The 13791-nt window shown below is 52.1% G+C and overlaps 1 protein-coding gene across 1 annotated transcript in view; it reads left to right on the forward strand.

Annotated features, from left to right (window-relative positions):
- ARHGEF10 (Rho guanine nucleotide exchange factor 10) overlaps positions 1–13791 on the forward strand; it is a gene marked incomplete at both ends in the record, with an annotated part of 86352 nt that overhangs the window by 48872 nt on the left and 23689 nt on the right. Inside the window, 6 exon segments of the mRNA XM_079726662.1 lie at positions 1016–1186; positions 2695–2840; positions 3568–3749; positions 11807–11922; positions 12306–12433; positions 12607–12707. Of these exon segments, the coding sequence (XP_079582788.1) occupies positions 1016–1186; positions 2695–2840; positions 3568–3749; positions 11807–11922; positions 12306–12433; positions 12607–12707 (844 nt within the window).

Consider the following 13791-nt stretch of genomic DNA (forward strand, 5'->3'; position numbering starts at 1 on the left):
CCCCCAGGAGCCTTTGTCTCTATCCCGACTCCCGTGTTCTCCCCCGTATTGTACCCCAATAAGTAACAGCCTGGCAGCCGCCGCGCACCCCCCTTTCCTCCGCTCAGCTGTCCGTCCACGTGCGGCGCTGGTTCTGCGGATGGTGCTGGGATCCGGGCGGGCGCGACCCAGCTGCCCTGCTGGTACCAGAGCTCCTGTGAAGATGGTTCATTTTGCCTTGTAGGGTTTGATGTGGTTCACAGGGAAACCATCGCTTGGAGCAGTGTGTGTTGTTCATTCAAACGGGGAACGTGCGATCGTTAGGCGAGTTCTTTCCAGACCGAAGAGAACGGGAAGCTTAAAAAGACAGGGCTCTGCTGCTGAAGCTCCCGGGGGCGGGCGGGCCGGGTGGCCCGGGCAGGGAGGCCTTGGTCTTGCTTGCCCTCCTCTGCGAAGCCGGCAAGGTGACTGCACCCGGCGCGTAGACGTCCCCCTCGAAAGTTGACTCAGAGCCTGGAGTTGGCTCTCACCACGCCCGCGGTGCCTTCGGTGCCCGTGCTGTGCTCCTGCAGGGCCTCCGCGTCCGCCCGAACCAACGGCTCAGAGCCGGGCGCTCAGGACGCAGACCCGCCGGCGGGAAGGGGCCTCTGGCCGTCTGTGGGTCCACTGGTCTGGCTCACGCTGAGAGCAGCAGCCTGACCGTTACCAGCGAGCAGAGCTTTCTGAGGTCCTGGCGAGCTCGCAGTAGGGATGGGTCCCTTCCTGGAAAAGGGTGTCTTGTTTCCATTCCCATCCCCGTTTAATAAGGCGGTTTTGTTTTTGCAAAAGGAGCTTTGAACGTTCAGCCAAATTGTGACTCACTGAGTTTGTTACCCTTTCCCAGGGCTTACTTTATTCCCCAGAAGCAGCGGATGCCAGGGCCAGCCTCTGGCTGCCAGAGTCACGGGATGCTGTCGGCGGGGGTGCGTGGTGACCGCCCGCTGCGCCCACCCCCGCGTCACACGTCCGCCTCCCCTCTGCCTTGTTTCTCCTCAAGGACATGCTGAAGAACACGCCCCGAGGACACCCCGACCGGCTGCCCCTCCAGATGGCGCTGACGGAGCTTGAGACACTCGCAGAGAAATTAAACGAGAGGAAGAGGGACGCTGATCAACGCTGCGAAATCAAACAAATAGCAAAAGCCATAAACGAGCGGTACCTGAACAAGGTTGAGAGTTTTCCACTCTTCGCAGAGGCTGTCTGCCTCGTGCTAATGAGCCTTCGCTGTCTGAGCCACTTATTACTAACCTCCTGGAACCTGTCGGCGAGTCCCTTGGCCCAGAGTCCTTGACTGAGGCTCCATGGAGAGCCTCGGGGTCACGAACGCTGCACAGTGTGCACAGAGCCTTCGTAGTCTGTGCGTTTTCTCAGGAAAGGGGCTCGCAAATTGACTAGGTCCTCAAATGGACCCAGGACCCCAAAAAGGTTAAGAGCCACTCTTTTAGCCGAATTTTACTTTCAAAATGCAGTGTTTCATCTTAGTCCTACTTGAAGCATAGATATTCACATGCATTCTTGCTTGTATCCACGGTGCGTGGACTGGGCTGTATTTATCATGAAGCAGGAACGCAGAACACAGCATGCAAGCAGTTCCTCAGCAAAGCTGTACCCCAGCTTCATATTGACAAAGCCATTTTCCTGCCACCATAATCCAATTTCACATAGGCTTTGCCGTTTTCATCTGAAGCTCTAGTCCACAGGAAGAGGTTAATGGATATGAGCTGTGTTAAATAATTTTGTTTTGTCAGCAGGGGTACTTTCCTACTGGATACTGACATCCAGTGATTTAACTACAAGAACTTTATTGTCATATGTTTTAAGCTTAGGTTTTCCCTGATTCTCCAAAGGATTTGTACAGGAATTTTTATAAGCAGAAAATTCCCTTCACTGATATTCTCGAGGTGGTTCATGTCGTTTAAAATCCTGCTTCCCTATGGTACCCGAATGTCTGGGAACCCCCGACAGTCCGAGGGCCCTCGGCGGTGACACATTTCTTACTGTTGCGCTAGTGAGGATGCAGCCTCATCCCCGTGAGGTCGGCCGGCCAGTGTGGACGTCTGGGCCAAGGACTCCGGATTTCCTGCTGGGCTGAACGGCTAAAATAAGTTCTGTATGACCTATGTCACTTTACTAATAATTATGAAGCCACTTTCCAAAGAACTAAGAGTACTTTGTTTGGCTCAGAGAAGTAAAACATGGCCAACCCTGAGCAGTCAGGATGTTTTCTTCCGTATGCCGTCCTTGGGAAAAGTAAAATCACAGAATAATGACTTTCACTTACAGACATTCCCAGTTGATACGGTGTCCTAATAAGTAACAGAAAGGTTGGGGTGACGGTCTGTAAGGGTTGGAGCGTGTATTCCGAGGAGTCACTGAAAGAGAGAGAGCACGTTGAGTGACAGGTGAAAACCAGCGGAGCCCCCGTGGCTGCGTCAGCATCTCATAGCTAGAGAAACCGCTCACGTAAGGAAGTTAGATCCCTGCCACTGTGTAGATTCCTTAAAAAAAAGCCACTTTTTGAACTCTATGCCGTACGTGCACGAAGCATGATTGGGGATATAGGGATTATCCGTAGAGGAAAAAGAATCCATAAAACCTTGACGTCGTCTGCGCGTGTATCTTGCTAGGCTTCATTCTCATTGTTCTTCTTTTTCTCGGTGGTCTTTGAACGTCCAGCTTCTCAGCAGCGGGAGTCGCTACCTCGTCCGCTCCGACGACGTGATAGAAACCGTCTACAACGACCGCGGGGAGATCGTGAAAACCAAGGAACGCCGGCTTTTCATGCTGAATGACGTGCTTATGTGCGCCACGGTCAGCGCCCGGTAGGTCAGTGCCCGGCAGGTCAGCGCCCAGTAGGTCAGCGCCCGGCAGGTCAGCGCCCAGTAAGTCAGCACCCAGTAGGTCAGCGCCCAGCAGGTCAGCTCCCAGTAGGTCAGCACCCAGTAGGTCAGCGCCCGGCAGGTCAGCGCCCGGTAGGTCAGCGCCCGGCAGGTCAGCGCCCAGTAGGTCAGCGTCCAGTAAGATGCACGGCCCCGCGGGGAGCTCCGTGGTCACAGGCGGTCTGTGTCTCGGTGAGCGGATGCCTTCGCTTCCCCTTCACTCTGGACAGATGTGTATGCAGAGCTCAGCCTCTCGCCCTGTGACTTGCATGGGTCCAGGGAGGGTCCCCGACTGACCGCTGGTGGAGCTGAGGGGCGCGTAGGTGGGTTTTCTCTGTAAACGTCAGGCAGGTGTCAGAGCTGGAAACTGAACCAAACTCCGTTTCTAGCCGTCCTGAATCAGCTATGGTTCCTGTCCGTATCATCGTTCAAATCCTTTCTCATTAGTTGCTTCTCTATAAGTATGTTTTTGATGGCTTTTCTTATAAAATGTGGGTATATTTATACTCTGTGAAAACCCACTGTGGAACCGCATGGTCAGTCCTGGTGAGAACGCCAGAAGCACTCAGGCCCGCAGTTCAGAGGCGTCTCTCTTGAGTCTCCAAGGGATGAGGCGTCCCATGACTGATTCCTTGGCTGTGCCTGACACGAGGGTTTCTGCCCCTTGCAGCACCTCCCATGACAGCGGTGCCCTGACGTCGACCGGCCAGAGGTATTTGTTGAAGTGGAGCGTCCCTCTCGGGCACGTGGAAGTGATAGAATACGGCGGCAACGAGGGCGCGGGGGAGAATGGCAGGGGTCCTGTGGTGCCCGCGCCCGAGAGCCTGGCAGTGGTGGCCGGCACCAAGCCAAGTGAGTGATGCGTCTCGGACGCGCTTGCAGGTCTGGGGCCGCCATAGCTCTGATGTAACCTTCTCGGTCCTCAGCCCCTCACCGTGTCAGGAGACCTGGTTAAGATGGTAAATCTGTTGGGTGACACGGTCCTAGAGCCTGTGCTTAACATTGGCTGGCGCATGTGGACACACGTGCCAGCCAGGAGGCCCCTCTCTGAGCCTGTCCCTGTCGGGGTCCGGGGGCGGGGGCCCTGCCCTTGGGATGCATTCCTTCTTCCTGGTTCGCGTCCTGTCCTGCGCTTCCCGCCAGCAGCTGCGGCAGGGGCCCTGCTCTCTCCGGAGGGCGCGTTGAGTGGATGCAGAGAAGGTCCCAGAGAGCGTGGGCCTGGGTGGTGGTCTCAGCCTCCCCTTCCCCTTCGGTCTCCACGGAGGTGGTGCCCGCCTGTGCCTTTCACAGAGAATCGGGGGAAGAGGGTCCCAGCACTTGCTCAACAGTCTTATAATACAGTTATTGTTATTAAACGGTCTGAAGATTCTAGATTTTGAACTTGGTGTCATAATCATCACTTTCTTCTTCTGTTTTCTTTTTGTTTTGCTTGTTTTTATCCAAGTAAAGCCTGGCTGAATTTTACTCACTCACTGGCCTCGGCCTCTGAATTGTGGAACACTTAAGAGTACAGTGAATGGGAACTTTCCATAAATTGTTTTATATATAAAATGAGCCTTTATATTTAAATTTATAATATTAAAAATAAGTGTGGGGCTTCCCTGGTGGCGCAGTGGTTGAGAGTCCGCCTGCGGATGCAGGAGACACGGGTTCGTGCCCCAGTCTGGGAAGATCCCACATGCCGCGGAGCGGCTGGGCCCATGAGCCATGGCCGCTGAGCCTGCGTGTCTGGAGCCTGTGCTCCACAACGGGAGAGGCCACAACGGTGAGAGGCCCGCGTACCACAAAAAAAAAAAAAAAAAGTGTGTTCAATAACCTTTTAGACTGTGTTGTTTCTGACACGTGCAGAAGGAGGCTGCTTTTGAAAGGTGCAGCTTTTCTGAGCGAACATGCACGTTCACTTGGGTTTACAGGAACAGGTCGCGGTGACTGTTGGGTCCCATCTGATGGGGCGTCTCTTTCATTGTTCGTGCTGCTTCTTCGCCTGATGTTAATAGTCTTGCGGTTTGGTATCTGCTTGGGATGCTAGTTCCTTGAGCACATGCTCCTGAACTCCTGAATTGCTGATGAAAAAATCATGCTCCTGTTCAAATAACGTGCATACCGTCTCAACTAACCATCAAAATACCAAACTGTATCACAGATTTTTGTAAGGAGGGACCAGCCGAGGAGTGGTTTTGGGAGGGGGACAGAGTGGGAAAGGGTGGGAGGGAGAGGCGGTCTCCCAGTTGACTTGATTGATTAAAATTTTACTTAGTAAGAGCCACGTGAAGATTTTGTGTGTTACATGTTCTTAAAAATCCGTTTAAATTACTTGGAAGTATAGCAAATCCTATTTATGTCTTGGTTTTGTGAACAAAAATAATGCCTTTGTGTGTATTACGATGGAAGCAATCCCAAGGTGGATCTGTGATCAAGATTGTCTCATTGTGTTCAGATCTCCAAGGATGCCTTCGATCCATGAAATAGATGCTGTGTTACAGGGAACACTGCGTTCTCACGTTCGACTTCTAATTTATGGTTCGTACTGAGCCAACTTAGAATAAGATTCAAGTCAGCAGTATTAAAAAGCAGAAAGCAGGATGACTTAATTTGTAAAACATTACACGCAAGAAAGAACCTGGACTAAGTTTATTGCTGCATTTGAGCCCTAGATGTCGTCACGAGCTCCTGTCAACTATGGCAGATGCAGATACGTAGTCTGCATTGTCCATCAAAAGAAAGTGTGTCACTCTGTAGAGTACATCTTTTTCTTCATTCTGAGTTTAAGGAGAACTTGGCTTCCAGGTTATCTAGCTGCTCACTCTGGCTTTACAACTGGTGATACTGCTAAGTCCTTAAAGGCAGGACCGAGACCACTGAGTGGTCCCCAAATAGACCTCAAGACCTGAGAAGTTGCTGTAGAATCGGGGGCCCTTGATCCGTCTCCATCCGAGGATCCTCGTACTCTTATGGTTTCCATTACATGTGTGGTCGGACGCCAGGAGAACAAAGGCTAAGGTCAGAGAAGGAAAACAAAACAGTTGCTGGTAACGCAGTAAAATATCTGTCTCTTGGAATAAAGGAGATCAGACTGAAGGTGATCATTAATGTCTAGGCAATGCTGGCTTCTTGAGGAGAAAGAATTAAGGTGCCCATTCGTCCCTTAACAGGTCTGTATCATCAGCAGATTGTGACAGTGGGAGTTTGACTGGCTGGTGTCTTGGTGCAGGTATCCAGGTGGGGAGACTCCCGGGGAGGACTTGTTCTCGGTCCAGGTGTCCTCGGAAGGGCGCTTCGCAGAGTCACTGCCCATCCTGGTGTTCACCTTGTCCAAAACTCTTTTAATAGTCCTAGATACATGTTGCTTCTTTTTAACTTTTTATTTTATTTTGGAGTATAGTTGATGAACAATCTAATGTTGTGTTAGTTTCAGGTGTACAGCAAAGTGATACAGTTATACATATACATATATCTCTTCTTTTTCAAGTTCTTTTCCCTGTAAGATTTAACCTTATAGGTTATTACAAAATATTGAGTAGAGTTCCCTGTGCTACACAGTAGGTCCTTTTTGGTTATCTGTTTTACATACAGCCGTGTGTACATGTCAATCCCAGACTCCCTAACGATCCTTCCCCCCGATTCTTTCCCTCTGGTTGACCTAGAGATTGTCATACTGAGTGAAGTAAGTCAGAGAAAGACAAATATCGTATGATATCACTTATATGCGGAATCCAAAAAAAAATGATACAGATGAAGACAGTTCACCCATTTTAAGTGCAGGGTGTTACCAGTCGAGGTGCCAAGTGGACAGACAGTGTTGGGGGGGGCGGGAGACAGGATGCTCTGGGTGCCGAGTCTGGAGATTAGGGGCGATGCTGGCAGACGCAGTCAGCGCCGTGGGCGCAGATGTTTGCCTGGGATCCTGGTTTAGTGTGTGCCTCTGTAGTTTCCTCATCCTTAAAGTGGGTTTAATTTTTAGCTCTGAGCTGTGAAAGGGGAGTGTGGAGTAGATGGTTTTCAAAATGCCTTCTAGATTTAAAAAAATGGTTTTTAACAAACTAAAGTTTGCTAATTCTGTATGTGCTGGAAGAAGGGACTCAAGCCCCGTCAGCTAAGTTAGAAGTCCTGTTCCTCGTCAATATTCATGTGACTGTTCTGCTGTTGGAACGACTCTGTTCTGAAGCTCAGTGCCGCAAGACTGGGTCTGTTACTCAGCAGTGGAGACAGCGTGGCCCCTGCTGCGTGCCTTTGCTTTGCACCCTCCGTGTCCTTGAGTGGTGACACGTGATGGCCTTAAATGTTTCCCTCTAGTGCAGGGCCCTGCAAACTGGGCTCCCTGGGTTGATTTAAGCTTCCAACCCCCGGAACTGACTTTGCAAAATTCTGTGCTAATAGCGTCTTATTTTCACCCTGCTCCATGCTGTCTCAGGAGGTGGGTTTATGAGAAAATAAATTTCCCTTTTGCCAGAAATAAGGTGATGCTGTAAAGCGTTTTCTTCATTTAGTTCCCACAAGTGGGCCCTAAAGCGCCCCCAGTCTGCAAGGAATTGTGCCAGGTGGGCGCCGTGGAGGGTGTGAGGGGCCGTGCCCACAGTGCTGGCTCCGCAGGGGCCTTGGGGGGATGAGCTGCCAGACCCTCAGAGAATCACGTACACAAGAAGGAGAAACCTTCACCACCCAGCAGCAAATGCTTCCCAAGGAGAGGTGCAACAGGTGAGAAGCAGCTAGATCTGGTTTCAAGGGAAGCACTTTTTCTTGTGCAAATACTGACATGTGCCGTCTTGTAAAAACCACGCCCATTGCTCTCCACTTTGTTACTTCATCCTTAAAATGGGTAGTAAAAGCCAGGCGCGTAGCTGGGCCTCTTTGTCGCAGAGTGAGACACACTGTAGGGGCACAGGACCGGCCTGGGCTCTGGGGCGCTGAGCGGACCAGCGTCCAGCTGTGGAGCTTTCCTGTCGTGGGGCAGGGATGCAGTCTGGGGAGAACTGTGGTGGACATGGCGCTGACGTGCGTGTCGGCGGTGGTCTGCCCTGTACCCCCCGCCCCCCGCCGGCAGCCTGCAGGGGAACAGATGGCAGTTCCAGGGAGCCAGGCACCCCTGTTTGGAAATAGGGCCCTTGTTTGCCATCAGGAACTTTGCAGAGAGAATGGAAGACCAGCCTGACAGCCTGCCTGGACCAGTGTCACTTCCCATCCTACAGCATTTACTGCGTGCCCCCTGTAGGCTGAAATCTAACACAGGTGCCCGGATCCCTGCCATCTGGCTGTGAAGGGGGAAGCCGGGGCAGTGGGTACAGCAGCTCAGGAACGAGGGAGGGGGCTACTGCCATGATTAAAAGTAAGCTGGAAGAGGGACTTTCCTGGTGGTCCAGTGGTTGAGACTTTGCCTTCCAATGCTGGGGGAACGGGTTCGATTCCCAGTCCGGGAGCTAAGATCCCACATGCCTCCTCGGCCAAAAAACCAAAACGTAAAACAGAAGCAACATTGTAACAAATTCAATAAAGACTTTAAAAGTGGTCCACATCCAAAAAAAAAAATCTTAAAAAAAAAAAAAAAGCTGGAAGAGACCTAAGCATCCTTACACTCCAGGGAGCAGCATCCAGGCAGGGGATGAGGAGGACTGAGCCCCTCTGGGGACGGAGGGAGGGTCTCCACAGTCGAGTGCAGAGGCCGGGGTGGGAGAACGGCAGATAAAACCGAAGACTGGAGAAGCGGACCCAGCTGAAGACAAAGTGCGAAGAATAAACAAGAAGCAAGTGCTCAGGGGCAGGGAGGAGGTGCTCTTCATGACACAAACAGAAGTGAAACCTGCGTGGGGTCGGCGTTAACCTTGCACGTGAGGCCAGCTCTTCTCCTTCTAAGAGGCAGACGGAGGGGCCCTGGACCCAGGGTCCAGGGCCGGAGCTGATGCTCGCTCTGCAGGGCGTCAAGCTTTCTTTCAGCTGCAGATGCGACTTTGGGTCGACGCCGTTCTGGAAGGAAAAGGAGGGAAAGTTCCCTGTTAGACCCGGGCTCCTTTGTAGGCACCAGCCTCGCCATCAGAGGAAGCAGAGAGGTGTGTTCCCCAGGCGGAAGCAGCTGCCCGAGAGGGACAGGGTGCTCGGTGGGGGCTGGTCTGCCGGGCAGAGGCCACCGCGCGGTCCAGGCGGGAGGGTGGGAGAGAGGCTCCCACAGACGTGTGCGTATCCGGTCGCCAGACTGTGCCCTGAAGGTGTGTAACTTTTAACAGTCCGTTCCTCCTCGGTAAAAAAAAAAAGTCCTTGATCTGTAAGATATCAAACTTTTCTGAATGAACGGAAAGTTCTGGAAAGGAGAGCTTGTCCCGAGGCCTGCTGACTGCTGGGTGGGGCAGGTCTGCCTCTCTCGTTCAGTGGGGTGTTTACTCAGCCCCCGCCCGGCATCCGCCTCGCCACCCCAGGACCGCCCACTGTCTCTGGGCTGGATTCCGTCTGCAGTGTCTCCGTACCCCGCTTACTCCTCCTCGCCACGCCTCCTGCCTGGAGACCCCCGGCCCCGGACTCTCCCACCACCCAGGTGGCTGGTGTGACACAGGGGCCTCGGCCTCAGAGCTGTAGCCGGTCCACACCCACCGGGGCCTGAGTCCGCACCACGGGGAGTCTCTGGACAGTGTTGCTGTTTCCTTGGCCACATGGACTCCACTTAGCTTTCACACCCTGAATTTTCAAGCCAAATTGCAGGGGTTTCCATGGAGACGGGCGCAGTGAGAAGCCGTCTGCTCCCAGAAACCCAGGGTGCTGGGCATTGTGACCAGATGGTGGGAAATCCACCCAACAAAAATCTTGATTTGCAGATCTGTTGTTTATATGAATTTAGCCAGAAAAAGAGATTCTTTCCTGAACTGAAAGTAGCGTTTGGGAAAAGAGCGACAGCTCTTTGTTCCGTTTTGTGTGACTTGAGTGGATGCTCTGGTGTTCCGTGCGCGTCCTCTGGGTTCATTAGCATCTTACTTGCTGTCTGTGTGTTTGTGTCCCCAGCGTGCCCTTCCATAAAGCATCTCTGACACTCACCACATGTGTGCACTTTGAGATGTTTTCACGTCGGGTAAAGGCAGAGAAAGTCTAGTCCCGATAAGGGAGATTCTGTAACCCGCCAGCAAAAGGCCTCTCCTCCCTCTGGGGATGGGGTGACTCAGGCAGCGCTGGTTTTACCCTTGATGAGATAGGATGGGGCTGGTGGGGCCTCGTGAACGCAGCTTTAAGGAGGAGCCAGGCCCGGTCCTGTGACCTCCCATTTCCTGTCCTTCCCTGTCTCCAGAGCCTGTCTCCAGAGCCTGTCCCGGGCGCCTGCCGACCTCTCTGCTCCGACACGTGACTCTAGACCACCCTGGACGCTGGGCCTCGTGCTCCCCGGCTCCCACCCCACCCGCCCTCTGCTTGGACAGGCTGGGCCGGGCGGTGGACGGCATCAGTCCAGTGTGTCGGGTCGGCAGGAGGCTCCTGGTGACCCAGGAGTCCGAGTGCGGCTGCCCTGGGGCTGCCCGGGCCCTTCTTGTTGTCACACCGAGGACCATCCGCCCACCTCCGGGGCGTCCCTGTGTTCAGAAGCTGCGCAGAGGAATCCGCGCTTTCTTTCCTTCCTTCCTTTTCTTTCTTGTTCTGCCGTCTCTGTGTGAACCTTGCACTTTACCTACTCTCTGATAAAGAGGAAAGAGGCTTTCCAGGTACCTATTCATTTACGATCCTCTTGGTTACAGACACAGAAGGCAGAGTTCTAAATCAGCTCCAAATCTCTGCACTGTCCCCCTGGGATGGCTGCTCACACAGGGCTTCCAGATGACTCCACCGGTCAGGCAGGAGTTACACTGAGGTGCGTAGAAAGTCACCATCCAGGGCTTCCCTGGTGGCGCAGTGGTTGAGAATCCGCCTGCTGATGCAGGGGACACGGGTTCGTGCCCCGGTCCGGGAAGATCCCACATGCCACGGAGCGGCTGGACCCGTGAGCCATGGACGCTGACCTGTGCGTCCGGAGCCTGTGCTCCGCAACGGGAGAGGCCACGACAGTGAGAGGCCCGTGTACCGCAAAAAATAAAAATAAAAAAAGAAAGTCACCATCCTTACCATCCACCCACTTCACCCCCCAAAACCCTCCAGTAGCTTCAGAGCTCTTTGTGTGCTAACCGTTTGCTTAATGTCCCCCCAGACTTAGATCATTTGGCTAAATGATCAGCCCGAGTCAGCGGTGGGTGCTGTTCTCGCGGGCGCTGGGAGCCTGTGCACCCATCCAGCTCACTGCAGGCCTCCTCTCCATCCTTTTCAAAAAGCGTTTAGAGAAGGCTCACTGGGGTGCTCACGCTGGCGTTGGGAAGAGCGCGGTTGTTGAAACTTTCGTTGCGATTAAAGGTCATTTCTAGAGACCAGGGACCTTTTACTAATGGTGATTACATCAGCAGTGCTTTAAAAATACAAATTGTGACACATCCGATGGACTAATTCACCAGCGTCCTTCAAAAATGTCAAGGTCATGAGGGAGAGATGGCCTGAGGCACTGACCTAGCAGATTGGAGGAGACTTAAGGAGGTGTGACAGCTTCATGCGTCGTGGGACCCGCCTTTGGGTCCCTGGGAAACTGGCCTCCGTGGGGAAGCCAGTGAGGTCTGAGTAGAGCCTGCGCTGGTTGGTGTCGCTGCAGCAATGTGAATTCCTGCTTTGGACGATGCTTCTGTGGTTCTACGAGGTTAACATCCAAGACCTGGTGCAGGGAACTCTGTGCTGTTGCAGCTTTTCTGTAAAGTGTAAAATTATGTCAGAATGAAAGGTCAGAAAGGGAAAAGCATCTACTTACTTGAAAACGTTCACTTTTAGAAAAATCTGGATGAACTAGACTCCCTTCTTGTGTCTCCTTCCTCAAGCCCTGGCGTGAACACGCTTGAGATTTGTGCTCTTTTTGTTGTCTTGTTTTGCAGACAGAGTTTACATGGGGCCGGGGCAGCTGTATCAAGATTTACAAAACTTGCTGCACGACTTAAATGTCATCGGTCAAATCACTCAACTGGTTGGAAACCTCAAAGGAAACTATCAGGTGACAGTCGAAGCCACTTGGCTTAAAATTCTCTTTTAATTTCTAAGTCGTTGTCAGCATGTGATCCCACCTCCCAGTTCTGCCAAAAGTGAGAACTGATGTTACTTTAAGAATCGATCTGATCGTGTATTTTCTCCTATTTCGGAGAAGGTGAAGCGCTTTTGGTGTAACTTTTGTTCATCCGGAGACTGACTTGAGTGTCAGTTCTCTTAGGAATGTCCCCGCACCACGTGACCCGCCTCCCAAGGGTGCTTTATTCCTGATCAGATGAGTGTTACTGGTCTCCCTGGGTTTTTCATGTCTCGGCATCACTTTTTTTCTCTCCCTCGGGATGGTCCTGTCTTATTAACATCTTTACGTGTGCTTCTGCATTTCCTTCCTAGAACTTGAACCAGTCGGTAGCCCACGACTGGACCTCGGGTTTACAGAGACTTATTCTGAAGAAGGAAGAGGAGATCAGAGCGGCCGACTGCTGTCGGATCCAGTTACAGCTCCCGGGGAAGCAGGACAAGTCAGTAAACGTCGGAAGGGAGCCTCCGGGCCAGCGCTAAGAACAGGGCCCTTTGTCATGACGTGCATGTCTTCGCGGTTTGGGGATTGTACCTGAGGGGCAGGCCCTGTGATTGGGTTTCACGCGATGGAGCCCATTGCGTGGAGTGCATTGTCTTTTCTTCTCCCTGGCAGGTCCGGCCGGCCGACTTTCTTCACTGCCGTGTTCAATACCTTCACCGCTGCCATCAAGGAGTCCTGGATCAACAACCTGCAGATGGCCAAGCTCGCCCTAGGTAAGAGCCGGCTGATCTCAGCTAAATGAGGCATGTTCAAACAAGACACAGTGTCCGTTCCTATTCTGTGATGAAATGCACGCCCAAGAGGATACGGTCATGGCTGAGCAGTAAACTTTACAACAGGTTCATTCACCTGAAAGAATGTCTCCACGTGGGGAAAATCAACCCTAGTGTGGTGATTTTTAAGACGTTTGTATTATAATTTAAGGGTTGTAGGGAAAAAAACTCACTTTTATTATAACAAAACATTAATATTAGTTGAGCTGGTTCAACCCAAGTGAAAGTCCTTTGAGTCTGTGGCCTGTGAGGCAGGACCCAGCCCTGGGTCTGGCCCACGGGATGAGAAAGTGATGGTTCATCTCAGCCTGTTTCCTCACCACTCACCTGTGAAATAAACCTCAAAGGAAACTATCAGGTGACACAGGAGTGGACCGAATTGTCCCTGAAGACCTTCTAAGCACGAAAAATAAGTCCTGTGGTTCTATCAGAGATGGGAGTGACTCTGATTATTTTCTTGTCCCTACGTCCCTTTAGCCTTGCCTTCTTCTGATCTGTGTATCAAACATTTACATAGATGGGTGGGTGGGATAAGATACATGGATGTTATTTACACACGCACAGGTCTGTTACTCAGAACATGGGGATGTCCTGCGTCCATGTGTGTGTAAAACTCTCATTCAGGTGCAAAACAATCCGAAATGTTAACCGAAAATAAAATACGGAAGAGAAACAGGCCCTGTGATCTGAGGCTGGTGGCAGGAGGGCCATCCGGGATGGCCTATGATCCTCGGCACAGGGCTCCCTCCCTCCCTGAATGACTCAGTGGTGTATCAAGCCAGGTTCAGGGTGACTCCGTGAACAGGGACATGGATAGGCTCTGAGGATAAGCTCCCGTTTATCTTCAGATGTGTCACGTTTTCAAAGCTGAGATGGACGACTTGCTTTGTAGTAAAACATTTCTTCACTTCGTCGTACTTTTTTAGCCCATGGTTTTGTGCCACGTTAGAGAACTTCTCACTGTCCCTGGTGCTTGAATCTAAACATATCAGTTAGTTTGAAAAAGGGACAGAGGAAAACAGAC

Source organism: Hyperoodon ampullatus, assembly GCF_949752795.1.
Source record: "Hyperoodon ampullatus genome assembly, chromosome: 20".
Lineage (NCBI taxonomy): Eukaryota > Metazoa > Chordata > Mammalia > Artiodactyla > Ziphiidae > Hyperoodon > Hyperoodon ampullatus.